Here is a 23,801-nt window from a genome sequence, read left to right on the forward strand (position 1 = left end):
TGCAAGCTGGTGGGGTTTATGACCTCCACCAAGGAGACGAACCACTGTCTTGGAATGAAGATTTAATGTGGCAACTCGTCCTTTCCACCGTCTGCACTTGGATTTAATTGAGAGGTCACATTTGTTTGTTCAGACAGCCGTAAAGCGATGCAAAGAGAATTTCTCTCGCCGCGTCGTTCGCAAATGCGCTGCCAAACATCTGCTAGTTTAAAGGATACACTTGACTTGTAAATAAAAACAACAGATTGACTTTGCTTGTTGGTCTCCTCGAAAAGGATTGGAAAAAGCGCCTAATAGCCCAAACAAGACACAGCGGTGGGCCTCGCAAGTGCAATTAAGCTCACAGCTTTAATTAGCAGCTGATTAATCTCTCCAAAACGAGCCTTGTCCTTGAATTGCGCTCTCTTTTTTTTAAAATGAGTTTTCCAGTGGCAAGAAGCGTTTGCACTCGCGTGAAAACCTTTTGCAATATCTCGGCGCGCTTGTCACGAATAGCTCATAGAAAAAGAAGAGCAACCCGCAGGATGAGGCGGGCGCCTCGGATGGCCGTGCGCTAAAGTTTGCGCGGCGCCGCCGCCGCCGACTATATTGGCGCCAGGTGCCGCGTTTCTCATTTGCCGGCTTTTATTGACTTGTTTACTCGGATCCTTCTGGCACCGGCGGCTTGACAATTGACTGGGGATGACCGAGCGAGCGGCTGAATGATGTGGCAAAATCATTTCCATTTTCATTGGGAGCTACAAAAGGAGCGTTGCGCTTTTGCCGCCACATTTGCTGGAAATCCATGATCAATGTTTTCATCCCGAATGGCAAATATTGGGGGAAGAGGAATACGTCACTATTTTCACTGCACTTTGTGGTTTGTCGTATGGCTTGCGGTGCTGATTACTTTCTGCAGTGTAAAAATGTATGTCTTTTTTATTTTTTAAAGGAAAACCTTCTGCTATCTTGCCTCTGCGATTTTGTGGGAGCACAACAATATCATTGAAAAATAATAATCACAATTGTTTGATTGAGATATTCTTTTTGTTAAGTACAAGATGACCTTGTAAATGTTCAAATTTCCTTAAAAATGACGTTACCCTTTAACTTTATTTCATTTTGTTATCTTCACAAGTCTTGGGAGTTAGTGGGCTAATCTTGGATCTCCTTGGATCTTGCTATACAGTAATTCCTTGAATCCTTCCAAATTCAGCTTTAAATATAACTTGAAAAGACGAGAAATCAAAATTGGTAAGAAAGTAAAAAAAAAAAAACTACTAAAATAGAAAAACAAAAACATTGACTGTTCCTGCATGTCTTGGCCTCTTGGGGGCAGTGTGGTGCCGTTCCTGCATGTAGTACACACGATCAATGAGAGAGAAGAAATTTGCATTTGAGCTCTATTCAAAGAACTTGGGAAAAAAAATTGTACCTTTGAGTAGCGTCATTAGCCTTTGCTATAACCAAGCTGTCAAACGATCATTTTTTAAAATCAGATGAATCACATTTTAGAATTTTGTTTAATCACGATTCTCTGAATAAAAAAGGCTTTTTAATCAACATTTTTTCACGCCAAATTTGAAGAGCAAGCGGTTATGTGTTAATTCTTTTTAATCTTCACCATTTTTTGACCCACCGCACACGCTCATACTCTTTTTGTAATCAGTTAGTTACTTGCATGATTTCAAATGACTCCAATATTTTTGAACAAATCTTCTGAATGTCATTTATGAAACGCTTGACTCGAATGCTTGTCGTTATGTTTATTGCCGAAATACAACCTGTGCTACCTTAAACGTAGCCATCCGCTGTCACGCTAAAGGATCATCTGCGGTTAAAATGAATAGTGCCATTCATCGGTGTTCATTCATGATTAATACCATCGTTTTTTTTTGTGATTAATTAATCAGTTAACTCTTTGACTGCCAAAAACGTTAAATAACGTTTAGTAAAATCCTATGGAGGAGTGCCAAAGACGTTAAAAGACGTTTGTTTCAAAACAGAGGTGAAACTAACCATTTTCTATTGTGGATTACTGAAAAACGGAATAAGGTAGAAACAAACTTTTTTTTTCTGATGAAAGATGAGAGGCCAATCTTTTTTTGGTAGCATGTGTGTTTCCATAGTCCAAACACATAATTTTCTATGGACCTTGAAAGATCAGTCAAAATGCTTAAAATCGGCTGGCACCCACAGCATCCCTTTTCTGAAAACGTCTGGCAGTCAAAGAGTTAAGGCTTTAATTTTGACAGCACTACCAAAAACACACAAAAATACGTTTGCTCGACACTCGGCAGCCTTCCCGCATCGTCGCCATGGTTGTGAACGCGTTACATAATGTGCAACCACATGGCTTATTTCAACTTTGCTTTTCCTTTCATATGGACTGAAGAGCGAGTGCTCCATCGGTGCTCTTTTGTGTTTTATTTTATTTTTTATATCGTGCGAGGAGCGTCACTACAAAAAAGTTTTTTCATATTACAGTGTGGAGTGAATCCCTGTTTCTCGCAGACCGTAAACCTTTTCATAGTTCTTCCTGTCCCAACAAGTTATTAAAACACACTTTCAAGTATTCCTCGGCGCCAACTTTATGCTACAAGTGTGAGACTGCCGTGTAACTTTGTTAACTTTTCCATTTGTTGAAAGAAAAAGAAGACTCAAGCGTCCTGCTTGAAGACTGAGATTTAACGGAAATAGTGCGGATTTGAACACACTCGTGGCAGGAACACATTCAACCAAAAAGTAATATTTCGACACAAAAGCCGATCAGTGCTGCCGCGCACTCTTTCCTCGCATCGACTAGCTTAGTCGCTAATTGGCGCCTGTGAAGCCGCGCCTCCCGAAAATCGCCTCATTGTGTTCACACTCGCAGCGACAAGTTTTTCTTGTCTTCTGACTGTGACTTAATAAGAGTACGCGGTCCCAAGCGTCTCGCTAGTCGTCTCTTCCGTGTTGATCTAATTGGATCCCTCGGTTGGCCGTGATGAAGCGTCACTACAACGCTTCGCCCCTTCAACTACTTGTTTTTATTGAATGCCCCCCCCCCCCCCCACACACACCAAAATTGCGCAGCTCTAACTTAACATTTGTATTTGTCCCTCGGCTCCCATCATTGATCTTTTCTTTTTCCCTCTCTCCGTCTCCAGCTCCCTTTTTTTTTTTAATGGCGGTGTCTGTATCACTTTGATTCCATCAGAGGATTACAAGCTTGCGTTTATGTGTTCAGCCTCCCCGGAGAAAGGCCGCAGGTTCGGGCTTTTCTTCCCAATACACTAATTGACTCCTAATCTGCTTGTTGAAGTGCCACGGAGAGAGAGAGAGAAAAAAGAAAGGCTCTCTTGGGTTCATGCATGACAGAACTGACACTGCCATGCTGCCTTCACATATGTTGCTTTTGTTACTTCAAGAAAAACGTGACATTTGTTTTTTGCATTTTAGACATGTTATTTAAAAAGCTATTATTGTTCCTTTTTAAATGCTGAAAAGGGCATATTTTACAAAATGGAGGACATGCACCAGTGCAGTGAACACCAATTTATTGCAGGGTAAATCCAGAATTTAGAGAGACCAAGTCATTTAAAAAAAAAAAAAAAAAAAAATCTCATTTCAGCAGACTGTAAATGTATTTAAACGAGCACAAAATGTATGGAAAAGGCTGTAGGCATTGTAGAATTTGTGTCAGATTGCCTTAACTCTTTGACTGCCAAAAACGTTAAATAACGTTTAGTAAAATCCTATGGAGGAGTGCCAAAGACGTTAAAAGACGTTTTTTTTTCAAAACAGAGGTGAAATTAACCATTTTCTTTTGTTGATTACTGAAAAACGGAATAAGGTAGAAACAAACTTTTTTTTTCTGATGAAAGATGAGAGTCCAATCTTTCATTTGGTAGTATGTGTGATTCCATAGTCCAAACATATAATTTTCTGTGGACCTTGAAAGATCAGTCAAAAATGCTTAAATCGGCTGGCACCCACGGCATCCCTTTTCTGAAAACGTCTGGCAGTCAAAGAGTTAAAGAGGCGGGGCCTGGTGGGCTGGCATACGAAGTTGGAGAAGTCTGCGTGTGAGTGTGCAAGTGAGGGCAGTGGCCAACAGCATGAGTGTACCAAACGTGTTTTTCACAGAGAGACCTTTCAAAGGGGGAATCTTCCCAAGGGCCTTTTTATAATCTTATTGCAAAGAAAACTGTCGGGGTTCAAGCAGAAAATCCGCTTGGAGGCAGGATATACGAACACAGAACTTTTCTTTTGCAAAAGGAGAAGGTCTTTGTGGCTCGTTCAATTTTAGGAAAGAGTTGTGAAGTTAATATGACAAATTCTTATTTTTGAGAGGAAACAAAACAATTTTTTTTCAGGATAAAAAAAAATTGTAATATAAACTTGTAGGCATATTTATCAAAGATAAAGTTGGAAAATTATATTAAAAGTACAATTTTAACTCATTCACTGGCAGCCATTTCCACTGAAGCAATCCCCTTTGCTCCCGGCTGTTTTACTGGATTTTGACTGATTTTGACTGAAGTTGTATCATTATTTACAACTCTGTTAAAAACACTGGAAAAAAATCTCTTATACTCTGCTGCCATTTTCTGGCCGTTTTTGTATTAACTAGCATTGCTTCAAGCATTCTCTTCAGTTCCAAAGCTGCATCAAAGCCTTCTGTATGCTATAGCATAAACAAAATTTAAAAAAAAAAACGAACAAATACGTCTTTGGGAGCATTTTAATATTTAAAATAGAACATATTTATACGTTTTTGGGAGCAAATGAGTTAATAACGGCACAATAGTCGGATGTTAACAAGTGAATTTAAAAATACAACTTTATTCTCTATACAGTAATGTTATGCCTTTTTTTACTTTTATTCTTAAAAAAAAATAGGACTCTATTCTTGATCAAATACACCCTTTGTTCTAGAGAAAAATGGAACTTTATTTGTGTTTTGTGATCAAAAATAAAGTATCTGGATGCGGAGACGTCACTGTTGTGTAATCACGGAAAATGGTTGTCAGTCCAATCGTGTGCAAACGTATCAAGTGGGCGTCATAAACTCTGCCTACTACATGTTCTTAAGTTACGTTTGCCAAACTCAAAGGAAAATCGTTTGCACCCGGCGTTGTGGCGTTAAAGGCACTTTCATCCTCCCACGTCCTTGACACTTAACCCCCCCCCGCTGTCGGAGTTTAGCGGTGACACACCACAAAAAAGCATGTGAGGCCTTTTTTGCCGTGCACCCCCGCAGGTTTCAAAGTTTAAATCCTGCCCGTCAGTCTGCGGCGTGCCGAGAATGTCACGCCGCCGCTCATCCGCACCTCCGCCATCTCGGGCACCTCCAGCTCACGCTGCGCCAATCCAAGACAAAGATCTCTTTTTTTTTGTAATTACTCGCCCGCCGCAGCAGTTGGCCGGCGGCTTTCGCTATTGACGTTTTTCAACTTGATGATGTTTCAATGAGCGCCGCGTGTGATGAAGATATGCTAATTTGCCGTGTTGTCGTTTCAGGGGCCGCGCTGTGTGATTGGCTCGGCGGGAAGCTGGGAACATGTCAAGGACCTTCAAGGCGGCCAAGGCCGTGAAGAAGTTTGACGCCAGCGGCGTGATCCGGGGTATCATCAGGTCGGGGCAAGCTGCCCCCGGGCCCCCGCTGGGCCCCATCCTTGGGCAGGTAAAATGACTTTTTCTGTCCTCGCGTCATCAACAGCGTTGTACTAACCCAAGTACAGTGAACCCTCGGATATAAAAAGAGCATAGGATTTTGTAAACAATATTATTTGAACCTCTGCGGCTGCCTGGCAACCAGTTCAGGGTGCACCCCGCCTACTGGCCGAGGCCAGCTGGGGTCGGCTCCAGCGCCCCCCCCGCGACAATTGTGAGGACAAGCGGTTAAGAAAATGGATGGATGGATTATTTTAACCTTCCGGCACACTTTAAAATAGAGATAGACCGATATGTTTTTTTCACGGCCAATACCAATTATTAGTAGTCAAGGATGCCGATAATCGATATTTGGAGCCGATATTCATTTTCACAAAAAGGTCAAATATGGGCTTCAAAATTTGGAAAAAATACAGACTCCAGCTGATGTTTATTGAGCAACTTTTAGAGTTCGTAAAATATTGGAGTTTTAAAAAAAAATCTCAGTCAATAGACATCTTTGTTTGTTTGTAAAAATCTAACAAAAAATGAGGTATCATTTCTGCTGATATTGCATCGGATCGATAACGGTATTGGACAGTAAGTAAGCTCAGTATTGTATCGGAAGTGATAACGTTGCATCGGGACACCCCGTCTCTTTAACATACACAGAGTAGCATGACATAATTAGCCTAAAGCTAACATATAATGCAAAACTCTGTAGGCAGGCTAACAGACGTTAGCATTGCTATGATGATATTTCTTAACGCTGAAACAAGTCCTACTTGAGAACACACAGAGCAGCAACACATAAAGCAAAAGACAAGCATATTTGAAGCGCAAAATATTCAAGAAAATGGTGCTTCTTCTTCTTCTTCGTTCTTCATGTTCTCATCTTCATCCAGTCGAGCTCAGTGCTGCTCGGCGTCTTGTGGCACAAGCTGGTATTGCACTCCGGATGCATGCGACACAATTCAAAAACGGCAAAGCCCATAAAAACGATCGCATGCAATCTGCAAATGATGAAGTGTCGCTTCCCTAAGATCTTTGACTTTTGCAATTTTGCAAATCGCACCACTTGGTCCTCCTCCCGCCGCGCTCGCTCCGGCAACTGCCATTCATATTCCGGTCGCGCGTGTCCTTTGTGCCTCCATCTGACACAATTCCCTCACACTTTCTGCACTGGAGACACAAACGCCAGCGCTCTGTGTCACTCTCCATATATTTGACGTTTGCTTTTAAACCATTCGTTTCTCAAATCATCTTACTTCATTATAAGAAATGAAAATACAATTAATAAGTTACAGTGCCACCCACAAAAAATCTGAAAAATGTGTGCTGTCTTTTAATAAGGAAAAAAAATTAAACAGTCACCTAATAAGATAATTTAATAGAATGTCAATGAAAGAGTTTGTGCATCACAATAATTCAATGAGCATTGTGCTGCTCATGCTGGTGTGCGCACCTTGACCGCCAGGGGGCAGTATAACTCATGCAGACATGTTACACATTGATGCCATTGGCTAGTCGAACAGATTGGTTCTGGGACTAATCAGGATTGTCTTATATTAGGAAGAAATCCAACTCCACTTAGCTGCAATAATGCTCATTAATTTAGCCCGTGATATGTTTTGATATGCCACGTCTGCATGTGTTGTGTTCAAATAGATATGGTTGATCATTTCCACAATGTCGACGGCAATTTGGTTCTTCTGTCTAAGGTGTTTTGTTTGCATTGCGTGCTGGCAGTCTTTCAAACATAATGTGCACGTGTGATGATATTTCTTTCAGGTTTGATTGAACTAAACTTGGAAACTTTCTGCTTGAAGCTATTTAGAGTTGCTCATTGTGTGGCAAACTGCCACTTGATGTGAAATTTGCCGCCGCCGTAGCTTGTGCTCCGAAGTCCAGTTTTTGCTTGTTCAGATGGGAACTTTCACCAGTTCTTTGAACTTGAATGCTCGCTATACTAATAATAACCACCAGGAGGCTGCATATTTCTCAGTGGAGCTATTTACTGGAGGTCACGCAGCCTCCGTCACGCAGCCTCCGTCACGCAGCCTCCGTCACGCAGCCTCCGTCGCGCAGCCTCCGTCGCGCAGCCTCCGTCGCGCAGCCTCCGTCGCGCAGCCTCCGTCGCGCAGCCTCCGTCGCGCAGCCTCCGTCGCGCAGCCTCCGTCAAGCTTTTAGCACCTTTTGGGCTCTTTTACACGCCGACTGTCAGAATTTGTTCTGCCCTTGCAGCTTCTATGAGACGAGCTGCGCAAAAAGCACTCAGCCCTCGTCTGAGGTTTTGTTCCTGTCACAACTTTGTTGGCAGGTGAGCGAAAAAAGAAAAAAAAAAAACTAAGCCAAAAGAAAAAGTCGCAATCCTGCTGTGGACTTTTTTGTTGCTGCTCGCCACTGACCAAACGTCCGTTTATTTTCTGATGGATCTTCCAGGCAATGGAGTGGATTGAAAGTTGTTTTTTAAAGGGACAGCGATTCTGTAATAAAGAGTTGCACCCGTGTTCTCATGGCGTGCAATTTGCGCACCTTTTCTCCTTGTTAAAACGCACACTCGTGTTGGCTTTATTAGGATCTTCTGCAGTCGGCGCCGCTTTTACGAAGCTTATAATGTTCCTGTTTTTATTGACACTGTCGGAAAGGTCGTCATTCTTTTTTTATGTTCATCAGTCAGGCCTTAATGGGCGGCCATGTTGCACCAGAGTGAATTATATGGAAAGGTGATGCGCTCTCGTGCATGCAAATGGCGCGGCCCAAATATTAGGAACACCTCTCGTGTCATCGTCAATCAAAAGCAGCTTGAGGCCTCCTCGGCTTGATTTGCTGAGCGTGCACATTATTCGGTGTGAACTTCATGTGATCTTTTCTACTCAACTGGCGGCAAAATGTCATTTTTGGGCAATATTTTTCTCTACCGGTTACAATTCTTTGTGCTTTATCGCTGCAGGAATAACGTTAGTGCTCTTTTCTTTGAAATCTGCCTAACCCTGTTTTATTACTTTTTTTTATTTTATTTTTCTTGCCTGTGTCTACTTTAAAAGGCTTGCACTGTTTATCCCAACTTTTTTTTTTTATCCTACCATAACTTGACTCTAACGCTATTTTTGAAAATCACATGATTTTTGTTGTTGTTAACGTATTTAGTAAATCACAATTCTCCGACCTGCAGTTTAAATGCAGCCTTCACGTTTATCGTCGGCGCTCTCCTTGTGATGTGATCCATGTCCCGGCTTGATAATCGGATTCCACCAGTGGCTTGTTAAATTATGGATGGATGTTTACTAGAACTTGAAAGCTCTTCCTTCCTTCCATGTTTGTGTTTTCTGCCGCTTTCTCAGGGCATTGAATCGATCTCAGTCGGACTGTTGTGGTGGTTTTGAAAGCCGTTTGGCCGCTCATTTGGGAAGGCTTTGGAAATTGACGTTTGAAACCCAACAATTTATCGTTTAAGTTCTTGTGAAGTGACTTGGACATTTTACACACCAGAGAGCAAGCGTGCCAAATTTCAGCCTTGATTGAAGTCTTTGCCACGAAATGAATACAATTTGTAAACGGCCGTGCGCGTTTGCCGGCTGCTTGTACGAGTTTGCCAGACGGCACCGGGGCGGTCCGAACCGTTTGCGTCCCTCCCCAGCCTGCTCGCTGCCGACTTTGAAGTCGTCTCCTTGCAGCTGCGGTGTTGACAGCGGGCGCTGCGATGAAAGATTTAGCTGCCAGTCTGCCGCTTAAATGTGGGCGAGCGCCGGAAGGCGCACGGCGGCTGTCGCTGCGTCGCCAGGGAAATGAGGTGGCGCGGCCGCACACAACAAAAACGGCGGAAGGTGATCACAGCAAAACGCGTGCTTGTGCGTAGTACGTTTGTCCAAAAAAAGTCACTCATCAAAAGTCCTTTTGGAGTGTTTGCCTCATCGTTGTTATCAAGGCGGCTCGCGGCTTTGTGAGTGTGTGTGTGTGTGTGTGTGTGTGTGTGTGTGTGTGTGTGTGTCAATTAGGGCTGTCACAGTGTGCTTAGCATGCTTTAAGTTGTGTCTTGACGCTAACGGTAAAAATAAACGTAACAAAAATAATTTTGCACACTTTGTATGTTTAAATACGACACATACTTTGTTTTTGAAATATCATCAGCTAGCAGTCAATGGAAAACCCCGTTGACGAGCTAGCAAATATGAGTATTAGAAGTTAATGGAGGGATTTGCCTTCAAGTAACCCACACACAAATGCTGGAGTAACATATACAGATACGTGGGTAACAACAATACTAACAATATTCTTCCGATTTCCATATTGCTATTTTACTATTTTATGAATATTATTAATTTATTTTCTGATTACTCGTTTTAAATTATATTAAAGTTGACTTTTGGTAGTTATATTTAAAAACTCATTAGCTCCCAAAAAACATTCTACCTTCTATTTTAAATGTCATGCTCCCAAAGACGTATGTTTACGTTGTTGTTTTTCTTATGCTAGAGCATACAGAAGGCTTTGATGCAGCTTCTGAACTGAAGCGAATGCTTGAAGCGATGCTAGTTATTACAAAAAACGTGAATAATGATTATACTTAGCTATATTCTAATGCTAATTGCTGCAAAACAGAAACAGGTAGAAATATACATTTTCTCCTGATTAAAGCAGAGACTCTAAACTGTCTTTTGTAGGTTCCATGTTTTTATAGCCATAGAACACAATATTCTGTGGGCCTTGCAAAATCAGTCAAAATCCAGTAAAACAGCCGGGAGCGAAGGGGGTTGCTTCACTGAAATAGGAGTGAATGAGTTAAAACTAACTTGTGAAATCAATGAAAAATTGTATTTATTAATTGTTAGTATTTTCTATTTTGTGTGTTTCCCTGTGTGTTTATGTGTGTGTGCGTGGATGTGCAAGCAGCAAACCGCAGTCGAGCTTTAAGTGGCTGCATCAGGTCTTTAATCTCAGCCCCCCCCCCCCCTCCCCTCCTTAACCTCCTTGTTTTTCTACCCCTTGCCTGTGACAAACCAGCGCTGACGGGAAGTGCGCAGACGTAGGATGCGCGGCCACTGCGAGGCAAATTCAAACAAATGAAGGAAATAAGCAAAAAGACACCAAAAAAAAAACCTGCCAGCTTTGGCTCTGGAGAGCAATTACAGGCTAGACTGAAATGAGCACAATCGACGAAGAAAGGAAGGGAAGCACAAAGGGACTGGAAGATGTGAAAGTCTACGGGGAGCGGAGGGAAAACGCTGCAAAGTGTATCCAGAGGTTAGCAGGCGCGACCGATTGGAAAAGGTAGCTGCTTTTGAGGAAGAGAAAAAAGCGTTACCCAAGAGGGGAAAGCATATTGAACAAGCGAGTTTGGAATTTGAGCGCGAGTTAGATAAGACAAACGAGGTTGACGAGAGTTGGATGCTGTCGATTTACTCGACTGAACCCTCAAAGGTGCACACGTGTCGAACTTGAGGCTTTTAGGCTACCGTTCACGCCGCGACCCAGATCGGATTTTTTTGCCCAAATGCGACTGACTTTATGTCAGTCTGAACGGCTCAAGTCCGCTTTTGTTTTTTTTCATATCCGACCTGGGTCACTTTCATATGTGGTCGAATACATATCCGAATTTTTGCAGTGCAGTCTGAACGGCCGGGTCGCATATATCCCACCTCGACGTCATCTTAAATCCAATATGCGCGGGCGGGGGGACATGAAGCTTGCTTTATGCTTGACCCATCCGCGAGGTTCCGCACTGCTCGGAGAACGTGAATCGGCAAAGTTGTTTCGGGTAACAGTTGTGACTTTATATTTAATCCCACTTGAAACATGAAGTATAAAGATGACATTTGTGGTGGTGATTTTAGTCATTTAGCCACGCAGACGGCTCATTTATTACGCGACGTCATCGTTCTTTCGTCAGGAAAAAAAAAGTATATTTCTATCTGTTTCCGTTTTGCAGCAATTAGCATCAGAATATAGCTAAGTGTCATCATTATTCGCAAATCCGTTGAACAGTAGAGGAAACAGCTTTTTGCGACATGGCCCTGGTTGTTCTCTTATACTCCGCTACCACCTGCTGGCCCTTTTTGTAATAACTACCATTGCTTCAAGCATTCTTTTCAGTTCAGAGGCCAAATCAAAGCCTTTTGTATGCTCTAGCATTAAAAAAAAAACATTTAAAAAATGTATGAATACATCTTTGGGAGCATGGTTATGTCTAGACTAGAACATATTTATACGTTTTTGGGAGAAAATGAGTTAAATGTGTTGATACAAGAGGTGAACCCAAGAGCTGTTTGTTGACCGTTTAAGCAGCAGATCCTGAATCAACTAACTTGACTGAATTGTGCTTTTGCCAAAGAAAAAAACACACATCATAGTTAAAAAAAAAACAAGCAGGAGCAAATGTAAGTAAAAATCAATGTTTTCAATTGTGAAGAATGAAGAGATTGTTGTGTCATTAGCTAGCGGCTAGTCGGTTAGCTAGCACATCAGTGCATGAGACAGGAAAAAGGCCAAATCAAGTGTCACCTTGGCCACTCCCTGTAAAAGTCCTGCATCCGCGGCGCCCCTGCATCTGAATCGAATAAATGCCGGCAGAAGCTCAACATGATCTCCTCTCTTTTTGCGGCCGTGTTTTCATTAGTCTAAATATGCGTGAAGAGCGCGTAAAGCGGCCAGACGATAAGTGGCCATATTGTGACAAATGGCCCCGCTTGAACCTAATGGGACCATTAAAGCCTGGAAGAGGTGCCGGCAGTGCACTCAGGTCCAACACTTGACAGCGTCATGTCAAGACTTTTGTCCGCGGCCGTTAGCATGCGGGCGAGAACACGCCAGCACACTTGAGGATTCCAAGTAATTGTGATGAATGGCGGCCTTTTTGTTAGCGACGCATTCTGCCGGGGAAATTGAAGTGGATTTTTTCCGGCACGTTTGCATTTACATGCTGTGTAGTCGCACTCTCTGGAGAAGAAATGAAAACATGAACGCTTGCCTCATACCGGCCTCGTTTGCTCACGTGTGTCCATCTATACGTGAGTCTTGTGTGTTTGTTTTGTGTAAGTGTGCGAGTAAACCAGCCGTTGTGGGCCTTGAATTCTTTTCACTGCCTCATTTGTGTGTGAGGGTGACAGGCTGCCAATACGTGTCAATACGTGTCAATACGTCACGGCTGCGACGGGCCAATGCGAGCTTGAAACATTTTCTTATTGGCAGATTTGATTCTGTCTTGGAGGCGTGGAGCCGATGACGGCCATGGATTTCTCATAAGAACCGTCCGGGTCCGCTTAACTCTTCTGCTGCAGGTGCACACCAGCGGCTGTAAGCCACAATGCTCGATGATGCAAAAACGCCACAGTTTAGTCATGCACTGCACATCGGGAAAATCTGCGAGTGATTGACTCCTCCCACAAAAAGGTTTCTTAATGTTGATGGATGCCCAAAAAAAGCATTTCATGAAACCTCCTCATTTCACTTCAACGTAGTTCACAGCCACAAGAATGACGCCTTTTAACTCATTGACTCGCAGCCATTTTCACTGAAGCAACCCCCTTCGCTCCTGACTGTTTTACTGGATTTTGACTGAATTTGCAAGGCCCACAGAATATTGTGTTCTTTTGCTATAAAAACATGGAACCTTCCAAAAGAAAGATTAGAGTCTCTTCTTTAATCAGGTATCTTTCTATCCTTTTCCATTTCGCAAAAATTAGCATTAGAATATAGCTAAGTTTCATCATTATTCACACACCTGTGGAAAAGAGCTTGTTGCAACATGGCCCTGGTTGATCTCTTATACTCTGATGCCACCCGGTGGCCGTTTTTTTGAAATAACTACCATTGCTTTCAGCGACCTCTTCAGGTTAGACGCTGCATCAAAAGCCTTCTGTATGCTCTAGCATTAAAAACATTTAAAAAAACTCAACCTATAAATATGTTTTCGGGACCATGGCAATATTTAAATAGAACCCTAACCGTTCTCAAATCTCTCAATTTAACTTACAATAGAAACTTATGGAAAATGTTCAACCCCTTTACAAGTCTAATCTGAGATAAATAATAAATGAGACGAAACGCTATTTTGCAAAATGTAATCAGGTTGAGCTTGGTTCCGAAAAGTCCGATTACTGCATTTTGAGTTGTCTCGTTAAGAGAAACGTAACTGAAACATGATAATGAGAAACAAAGATCCTACTCAGTCATTTACAAAAAGTGCAAATGTAGTATGCAGTATATATATATATATTTTTTTTTTATAGCAAATCCGTGCTTGAAAGTCATCCTTTTAAGGAAGCTCTGTTTTTCTTACTGATGAGTCCTTCATGAGCATATTGCCAACCAGCACTTTCCAATGATTGGAACTGACTTGCAACAAAGCAATCTTATAAATATTGCAAGAAAGATCATTTTGAGTTAAAAAAAAAAGAATAAAGTGAGGTTCTAAACAGTGTATGTGCGTGGATGGCATGAAAAGCGTCTTAAATTGGAGTCATTTTGTAGTCAGCCGAAGGATCAATCAAACACGCTGACGCTCCGTCCCGCTCGGCGGCCGAGACAAAAAAAGAGAACATCCTGCCATCTCCCCAAATATCTTCATTTTCTTTCTTAATTTGAACAATACAAAGTGATTTAGCAAAACACAGTTGAAGACGTTTCTCAGCAAAAACATGATTGAATGTGATTTTTGTCTCGGGACAAATAAGATCACTGCAGTCCCTTCACAATGACTTTACTCGGGCTGCAAATACACAACAGTTTTCAAAAGCATTAAAAGTTGACGAAAATGACGACGCACAGAAAAACATATTGATAGTCTAATAGCATAAATGACCGACTCATTTTTAGCTCACAATCGCAGCATCAATAAAAACGATCAATGTGCCTCTTCTTGTTTCTTATTTGTCTGTGTTGATTCTCAGTCATCCGATTCATTGTAATCTATAAAGTAAGTTTGAATCAAACCATCTCGACTTTTTTCTGAAAACGTTGAGAGAAAAAAAAATGACCTGGACAATTATGCTATTAGGCAAACGATATCGTTGCTGTTGGGCGGAATCTTCACACTTGTTTTACTTCCTTTTCAGGAACGGCGTCTTGCTTGCATTGCCAATGTCATCACATCAGTCTGTTGCTTATTAATTCATTAATTAATTAATTACTAAGCAGTATTGATTAAAATAGCACACGTCACCTGCCGCCACCGATGCAGATCACACTGACCTCCGACCAGACTAAAAGGAAAAGGGGGGGGGGGCCTTGTTTTGATGGGCATAAGCGTATGAGTACGTTTTTTGTTACCATTCGAGAATAAAGTGTAATTGCGCATCCACGACAGAAGGTGGCAGTGGCGCTCTCATTGTCAGAGAGTGCGAAAAGCGTATTTGCTCATCCGCAGAGGTACATACAATCATTTCATAGACAAATGATAATATTTATAATCGTGGTGGAGAGTACGGGAAATATTTTGGGGTAAAAATATTTGAGAAGCACTTTCTTAGAATCATGACTGATGCCTTAAATAAAACGATAAGCTGACTAAGCAGGCGGAAATTAATCCGCTTGCACTTACTTACTTTGGTGGCTGCCGAGTAAAGCGATCCACTTTGAACAAAACAAGCTCAGTCAAAATGTGTGGAACTTAACCGGTTTCACACAATGCCGCAGCGTTATACAACACTTATCATATATTTGAGCATTGAAGAGTTCATAGATTTATTCTCTGATTCAACTCTTTGAATTGGTTAGTAATGCATCAAAATAACAGACGATGTGGGGACAGGCCAGCAGTATCTATTTATGATGCATGTATGTTTGCCCATATTTGGGCATAGGAAGATTCCGCCCGCCGGCGACGATTTGAGCACCAGGATAGACATACATTCTCGGAACAATCTTTTCAGCGCGAAGTGGATTCAGTGTTGACGCCCACAAACAAACAAACACGGCGGTCCGAGTGTGCATAAATCCAAGCGTCGCAGCATCGCATCCATTGTGCCCATCTGTTTGGCTTGTCAGGCTTTTGGCCGTGGGTGTGCATAGATTATGCACACTGTACGTTTGTGCGCGCGTGGGAGTGCATCTAGAGTTCATGAGAAATGAAAGAGGGCGCCAAGGTTGACTCTGCGTGTCCCGGGCTCACGTGTGCCAGCGTGTGGCTTTGCGAACGAGTCAGCGTGTGAAAGTGAGCCGAGGAGCTTTTCCCTTGAGGCTGGCCCTCTTCCTGCTCCGAGTCCCGACTCGCGAGCGTCGATTCCTCCACTCGACTCCCGGCCGCCGCCCCGACCCCTCCCGGACCGCGCTCCTGTTTGTGCCTCTCCCAGGCCGAGCTCAGCTTCACCGCCAACGCCAGCAGGTTCTTGCCCAGGAAGACCGTTGAGACCCGGGGGTCCCTGTACCACAGCATGCCGGCGCCCCTCAGGCCCAGGGTGAAGATGTTGATGGTGACCAAGCTGAGCCAAGGGTACAAAGCCTCCTTGCGGGGCCCCCTCTGTCCCGGTAGGCCCGTGGCCCCCAGTTCCGTGAGCGCCACGCACGGTAGCAAAAGCAGGAGGGCGTAGCAGTAAAAGAAAACCAAGCCCTCGGCCCAGATGGGCAGCCGCTGCTCGGGGTTGGCCGCCCCTCCTTGGGCCTCCCAAAGCCCGGCCTGCAGATCCAACACATCCAGCAGGTCCACCACCACCCACAGCAGGCGACCCCTCACCTCCTGCTTCCTGCGCTGCGGCGTCATGTAGTCGGCGCCCGTGAGGATCAGGAACAGGGACGGCAGGCAGATGGACAGCAGCAGCGTCAGGACCTTTCTGGCCAGCGGGTCGGGCGGCCGGCGCTCCTGCCTGTAGTTGTGGCAGACGAAGAAGAGCTTGAGCTGGAGCAGCGACAGGAACAGGAACCAGAGAGCGTTGGCGAAGCCGCGGCGGGGCGAGCGCGCCTCCGACGTCACCCCGGCCGACACGAAGCGCAGCGCCAGCAGGAAGCCCGCGTCGCCCAGCAACACGGCCGCGCACTGCCACACGTTGGGCCCCGGCAGCCCGCGAGCTCCCAGCATGCTTTGCTCCAGCAGGTAAAGGTCCACCACCGCCATCGTGCTCACCGTGACCAGGGTGGAGACGCACACCTGGGGCGTGGGCACCATGCCTGGAAAGATGCGTTTCATTTAGGTTCGGCCTTGGGAGTTTTCAAATCAGATGTATTCTTACTAGGGCTGTCAGGCGATTAAAAAAAATGACAATCAGAATTAATCGCATGACTTTAATAGTTAACTCGGGATTAATCGCAAATTTTATATCTGTTTTAAATGTACGACAAAACAATAACTAATAGAAATATTAATAAGTCATAAAATTGAGGTAAAAAGATCTACTCATGCTGTAAAAAAAGTGTGATCGTTTTTCTGCCACTAGGTGGCATAATTGCATTTGTAAGATGTTGCTCGGTGCATTTTTCTTTGGATATTAGGAGCTATCTCATCTTTACCATGAAGTAACTTGTGAAATTCTGGACATTTTTAAAATTGTAAAATACAACTTGACCCCAGTCTCCACAACGCATTATTATTACATTTATTACTGCTCCGTTTTGACGTGGACGTGTCTGCTGAGTTGCGACTGGAATTCCAAAAGTACAGCAAGCAAGCCAGACAAAATGTTCACATTCTAACAGGCAAAAAAAAAAAAACATTCAACAGGTTGATTAGGCAAGTCATCAAGTCATCAGACACAATTGCACCATCTGAACTCGTTACTTTCGTCATCTTTTCGAATGGTTCTAAATTCCTGTCGTGCAACTCGTCCTGGCAACTTGCAATCTTTTTGTAGTTTGTTTCAGATTGAAGGACTAGCAAAGCAAACTGTTCTTTTCCCTAATTCGGTTGGGATGACCAACAAAAGATGTATTTGTGGAATATTGTCGTTATCGTGGCTCAACGTGGCCTCTGCGTTATCCGACTGCCATTGTTTTCTCTATTCCCAAATTCTTGTCTGACTTCTAATTGAATCCAACAGAAATGATTCCCAACAGTTGAATTTGTTGTTAGTGTTAAGCAACTCACACAAGCAAGACTTACAGTTAAAAGAATGTACATCAATTTGTTTGTAAGTTTCCATGGAGAAGTCACAGCACTGTTGCCAAATGAAGAAATGCGTTTGCCGTTCATGACATTTTGCAACTTCAAAAGCAAACCCGAACGAGGGCAGCTTGTTGCTATGGTTAACAATGTTGACAAGCGCTTCTCATCTTTGGCCAAATTTCGCTCCTTCCTTTCATTGCTCCCTCTCTGAGATATTCCGAGCACTCTGAACTGTTGTTTCACTTGCAATTTGCTCTCGCTGTATTCATAATTGATTCACTCGGCTCCGCCTCTGCCGTTGCTTCTGTCATCTCGCTCGTTTCGTCTCGTATTTTGCCGGCGGTAAGAAGGAGCAGAGTACAAATATGTCGTTAACTGCACTTTGACTAGATTTGTAATTTACTTTGGATTCATTTTTCTACTCGTTACATTTGAAAGCAAGTAAATGTACTTTCTACTTCTCACTTTGTCAAAATAAATTTGCTACGTTTTTTTTTTTCAATCTCAGATTAAGATGTGAGGTAAAAAAAAACTAACAAACAAAAGACATAAATAGCGAGTGGTCAATTCAACCGGGGTCGAGATCTTGATTGATTGAGTTACTTTGTGTGCTTTTTTCATCGTAGCAGGTTTTCCAAATGGGTATTGTATGTAATTGATCATAAGAAGTCGTTTTTACTTTTGACCTTAATGAGGAGAAGCGATACAGAAAATTACATTTCAGTCTGTACTTTTTTTTTACTTAAGGATGTCAAGCAGTACGTCACCTTTTTTTGTTTTTCACTCAAGTACTAAATTATCTTAAGTACGGCATGTGAGCGCGTTTGCCACTTGATCATACTGAAGTCATTTTTACTTTAAGTACCGTTCCTTTTACCTCCGTGTTTTTTTTCTCTCTCGCACAACTATCAGTACTTTGTCTACAAAGTGTGATGACTTTTGCCACTTTTGCATTCTGCTGCCATCAAGAATCCCTCTGGTTCCAAACGAACAGCGACAAATGACTTTTCCCGTCCTTAGCGGACACGCCGCGGCTCGTAGCTCAGGCGCAGAATAAACCTCACTATTGATTGCAGAATGAGCGACGATCATTGGCTTTACAGTAAGATCCATCCCGCGTGTCTCTATCAAACTGCCCGACGCTCGACTACGGCGCTGCCCCCGAGGGGTGTTAACCTTTCACGCTTGATCGATGCGATTATAATAGCGACGGTTTAGCCTCGCAGACGCGTTAGAACGGGGACGACGGAGCGTGATGCGGCCGGATGCCATCAGCAAGATTGCAAGCCTCAGACTAAACGTGCGCCGCTGAAATGTGAGCACAGTCGACTTCCCGTTCAATGCGGGGGATACGTCCCTTTTTCCGACTTTTGTCTAAATGAAGCTCCTCAAATCATTTCGGTTGTTCCTTGGTTTAAAAGATGCCTACAAATGGCACCAAAGCGATACTGTTGTTCACAAAATCAACAACAGGGGAGTTTGTCACCAAATAATAGATGATAGGGTCCAAGAATTATTATTTTTTTATTTGCTAATGCTGAATCCAAAGTATATGGGACTGCACTGTATTTCTTGCCACCTGTTGACATCACTTCAAGAAAAGGACAAAAAGACTTAACTTCCAAAGATCTCCACATAAGAGGAAAAAAACGTTTGTCACTCCCAGTTGAAATTTACGGTGACGTTTTTGACATAAGACAGAATGAGACATTCTATTTTTAAACACCAACGTGTCAACCAAACCATATCATTCTGTCTAACGAAAGTCCCCTAGCTTAATGCTAACAGATGATGCGGAACATCAAAAACTGGCTATAGGAAATGAGCCTAATTCTAAACAGCAACACATGCAAACCGAGCATACTGCAGCACTCACAGGCATTTCGTCTTTATGCTCTGTAGGAACAATGGCCATTATTGCAGCTTAGTAGGGGACCTTCTCTGCCTCTTCTTCTAACTCTTTACTCATTAACTGCCATGGATGTTTAGATTGTTAGATTATTGTTTTTTTCCAAGGGTCAGTGTTGAGAAACATCTCGTCCAGCTCGTCGGAGAAATTCGTGTTTGTAAGCCGCTGTAATGACAAACGGATCCCTGCAGATGGCGGCGTTACGATCCGCGCAGCTTTTGAGTAGAAGTTGGTAAACGGCCTTTCACTTGTATAGCACTTTTCTACCCTAATTTCATCCAATATGAGTGAGAGAAATGCCAACCCGTTGGAAACCTCACACGCCAACAGAGTATGGAATGATATCTGTATTGTATTAACACAGTAGCTTAAAAACTTTGCGAGGTCATGAGAGGTCAACTACGAACGAGTGAGGTTTGGCTGCATGAATATTTTCCTCCCGGCCTGAAAGAGTAAAAAGGGCCTTTGCTGTCTCCTCTGCGCCATCTGACACATTGAAGATAACCGAGAAACTCTGCCGAGTTAAAAAAAGGAGCTTCGAGATCATCTGTGTGCGAGTGTGAAAATTAGCATATGACTCCAAGTGAAAGATTAATGGGCCTCTTGGCTTTCTGCCTAATAAAGTGTTACTGCATGATGTTAATAGTTCATAAATAATCTCCAAGGGAGAGCGGGGGAAGGGGGGTAAAAAGACACCAAGGCAGATATGAAGTGACTTCCATGCGCTTAAATGAAGGCGCTTGCTTCTCCGGCCTGGCGCCGATGAATGCGACTATGTTCATCACAGGCGGCGTTGGAACATATCACAGACTTTTTGGGGGGAATCAAAGCGAGGAGAACGTGTTTAATGTGCTTTCGGGCCGGCGGTGCGGACCCGCGCGCGTCACGCTGGCGGTTTCTTGCTATCTGATTGTCTCCAAGCCCTTTTGTTTCATCACCCTCCAAAAGTTGATTATGGCCAGCCTCAAATTGGATGAATTGGAAATGTGACCCTGTGGGCCGGCAAAGCTGATAATCTGCAAGATGGCAGGCGGGAGAGGTTTTATGGTTTTTTGCTGTGGCGCCGCCTCTTCACTTATTTCACCTGCATATAATACGTGGAGGGGAAATGTCCCACTTGACTGACGGCGTTTGTGTTGCGACGCTTGTTGTGTTGTGTCGTGAGCGGGGGGGGGGGGGGGGGGGGCGCGTGCTGATGGCCCACCTGTCCGCCGCGCTCGTCAATCAGGGGCCAATTCATCACCGGCACTCCCTCCTCCTTGTCTGCTAGGTGACAGCACTGTTGACAAGGTGAGGCAACCAATTTCGCTTTAAGAATGAGTAATGGCGTGTGGGCAGGTGGGGGGGGGGGGATTATCGGGCTCTTGTTGATCTTTTCTCTTACCGCCACACAAAAGACATTTCCCTGCGTTTTACGACATTTTTCTCATAATTTATGAACCGTAGATCCATTCATCCATTTTCTATCGTGTCGCTGGTCAGCACGAGCCTAACCCACATGACTTCACATGCAGTGGATTTTATTATTTCCATAGTGTCTAGTAGTGTTAATTTCGTCAACAAAACCAAAAATAAATAAATTCAAGTTGGAGTCTTGATGTTGATGTTTTTGGAATGTGAGAGGAGGCTTCAAACAGGAAGCGATACGTCCGTGAATGGTCGCCACGACGTGACGTCGCTACCAAAACAACGTGTCTGTTTAGTTTTTTTTTTGGTCTCATTGTGTACTTTATGCACCTCTACTAATTCCAGTAAATATTAGGCCATAAATATAAAACAATCAGACTAACTGAGCATCATTCTTGTGCCATCTGACCACGTATTTGTTGACGACGTATCCTTACGCCATGCAGCAAACTACTGAGTAATCTCGAAATTGTGTATGTTGGAACTTAGTGTTTCTTTCCAGCTACTGGCCATTTATGCATCGGGTTGGCCTAGAAACGATTGGCCTAGAAACGATTGGCCAAGTCGTTCTCATCAAACCAGAACAAACAATATATTGAAAAACAAAAATAAATGCCACTTTGTGCCATTTTATGCTCATGAACGAGTTTGAAATGGATTGAAGTCCTTCATACAAACCAAAGTAGTGCTTTGGTGCTATTGTGCGGCAATGAATTTCATTTTGGCACCATCTTGTGGCTTCTAGATGTAGAAATGGGTTGAGGAGCCTCATTTACAAAAGTAGTGCTTAGGTGCACTCTTGATGCCAAGTAATGATGTTGAAGTGAGTTGAGGATTTTCAATATGATGTGTGGTGCCAAGAAACTGAATTGAGGAGCTTTATTTTGACAAAAGTAGTGCTTTGCTGCCATCTTGTGGCAGTTTAAAGCATAAAGTGTGCCAATTACTTGGAGACTTTTGCCCACAAAGAAGTTAAGTGGTGACTGCTGAACCGTGAATATTCACGGCTTCATTATATGAGTTTTGGAGCCTTGGCGGAGGTCAGTGCCATTCTAGGCTTAGAGCATGAAACCAGCTGGAATGAGATCAAGAAGAATCATAAACTGTCATATGTAACACATACACAGACGAGAATTGTTTTACAATTTGTAGGACGACAAGTGTGATGATGGCAAACTAATTTATTAGTGGCCGAGCAGGATGTTAATCACTTCCATCAATCTGCACGCGAGGACAAAACATCTGTTGACTTATCAGGTAGCACTCACATCGTGAAACCTGCTTTTTTTTTTTTCTCATCATGCTCACCAATTGACCAATCTATTAATGACACCTGTTTCATTCGCGCCCCGGCCATTAGGAGAAACACGAGCGTGCGTGGCTGATAGATCGTCAAGTAGAAAAAGATTGAGTTACCCGAACCATTCGTCTTTGCACCCGGGTGCTCCCTCCGATGCTCCGGGCTTGATTTACAGCGGCGCGCGGCGGTAGCGGCTGGTCCGGAAAGCAGAGGTGCTGTCTGTGACCAATAAAGTGGCCTTTTTTTATTGCCGCTGATAAGCCCGCTGATGGAGGCTGACGGTCCGGGCTGCCTGTCGAGCCTGGCGCCGAGACGGTGCCACAAGCCGCCGGAGTTTATTCCAACACGGGGAAGACGACGAGGAAGAGCGAGAGGAGCAGCTCCCCCGATGCGGATCCGGCATGGCAGATGGCTTTGCCTTGCGCTTGCGGGGGGATCCGGGAGGGGGCTGATCCCATCGCCACGCCGCAGTGTCGCTTGGCCAAGTGGGGCAGCGATGCCGTGCAGAGCCGCCCAGCGAGACGCGTCCCAAGTGGAGCAGAAGGAAGGAATGGAGGACGGGAGGAGCGCGGCCGCCGCGGCTCGCCGACGATGCGCAACGCCTCCCCCTCCAAAAAGAAAAGAGAGAGAAAAGAGAAAGTGGCGTGCACGGCGCGTGAGTTTGTTCATTTGTAAGCGGGTTACGTGCTCAACAGAAGACCTCCCCCCCCGCCAGACCCCCCCACCCCCACCCCCCACCTCGCCTGAGCTCCCCCGCAACCTCAGCTGGGGGAAGTTGACACTGTATGGAAAGCTGTTGGAGTATTTATTCTAATGACGAGCGCTGAGGTTTATGGCGGCTGAGAATTCCGTTTACAGTTTTACATCTTGAGCCACTTGCCGCTTCGGAGTATTCTGGCGGATTGAGTGATGTTTTCTTTGGTTTTCCAATCGACACAAATGAATGGATCAACGGGAACAAACAAAAAGTTTGATTCTGCTTTTTCCATTCTTTGCTCATCAACAGGAGAAACAAGTGCAACTGTTTGAAAAGTCAGTCATTTTCTCACAGAAAATGCAGTTCAGGAGTTTCATTTAGACCAATCTTAGCAAGAAAATGGGCTCGTCCGTTTGGGAGAAAGGAGTGCGTGACTAAAGCAAAAATATGTGCTTCGGTCTTTTCCTCATGGCCTTAATGGAGTTCTTCTCAATTGTTTGTTGTTCAAGTCGTGAAAATAGTTACAATTGGGGTTTCCATCCAATCGTTACAAATTTTTTAAGCGAATATACTGAAAATGCGCAAAGCGGACGCGTGACTTGTGCCCGTTTCCGTCTGTTGTTCTTTTGCGAATATTGAGAGGGGACTCCGTTGCTGTAGGTGGCGCTATACGCCATATAAAGATGTGATCCACCAGTAATTTAAAAGAAGAAGAGGAAGCGACTGCGCCGTGCGATGACGTCGTATGAGTTTGCTTTTGTAATTCTTGATCAACCGTAGCGGTTCTTTGCCGTTTTCCATCGAAAAATAGCATTCATATTCGCTTCTTTAATTCCGAAAA

The 23,801-nt window shown here is 43.8% G+C and overlaps 2 protein-coding genes across 3 annotated transcripts in view; one reads left to right on the plus strand and one right to left on the minus strand.

Moving 5' to 3' along the window:
* Positions 1-23,801, plus strand: part of mrpl11 (mitochondrial ribosomal protein L11) — a 53,675-nt gene that overhangs the window by 10,012 nt on the left and 19,862 nt on the right. Inside the window, exon 3 of the mRNA XM_077577922.1 lies at positions 5,485-5,647. Within this exon, the coding sequence (XP_077434048.1) occupies positions 5,525-5,647 (123 nt within the window). The 5' untranslated portion in view covers positions 5,485-5,524. The remainder of the gene's footprint in view (positions 1-5,484; positions 5,648-23,801) is intronic.
* On the minus strand, positions 14,164-22,946 carry tmem265 (transmembrane protein 265). Of its 2 annotated transcripts, none has more exons than XM_077577998.1 (2): positions 22,386-22,946; positions 14,164-16,716 (listed from the first exon to the last, which is right to left on the minus strand). In XM_077577998.1, the coding sequence occupies exons 1-2, from the start codon at positions 22,930-22,932 to the stop codon at positions 15,665-15,667; spliced, it is 1,599 nt and encodes a 532-aa protein (XP_077434124.1). In that variant the 5' UTR covers positions 22,933-22,946; the 3' UTR covers positions 14,164-15,664. The 2 variants fall into 2 exon arrangements, with proteins under 2 accessions (XP_077434124.1, XP_077434123.1); XM_077577997.1 differs by having other exon boundaries at positions 22,380-22,946.

The sequence above is a fragment of the Vanacampus margaritifer genome, chromosome 10, assembly GCF_051991255.1.
Source record: "Vanacampus margaritifer isolate UIUO_Vmar chromosome 10, RoL_Vmar_1.0, whole genome shotgun sequence".
NCBI classification, from domain to species: Eukaryota; Metazoa; Chordata; class Actinopteri; order Syngnathiformes; family Syngnathidae; genus Vanacampus; species Vanacampus margaritifer.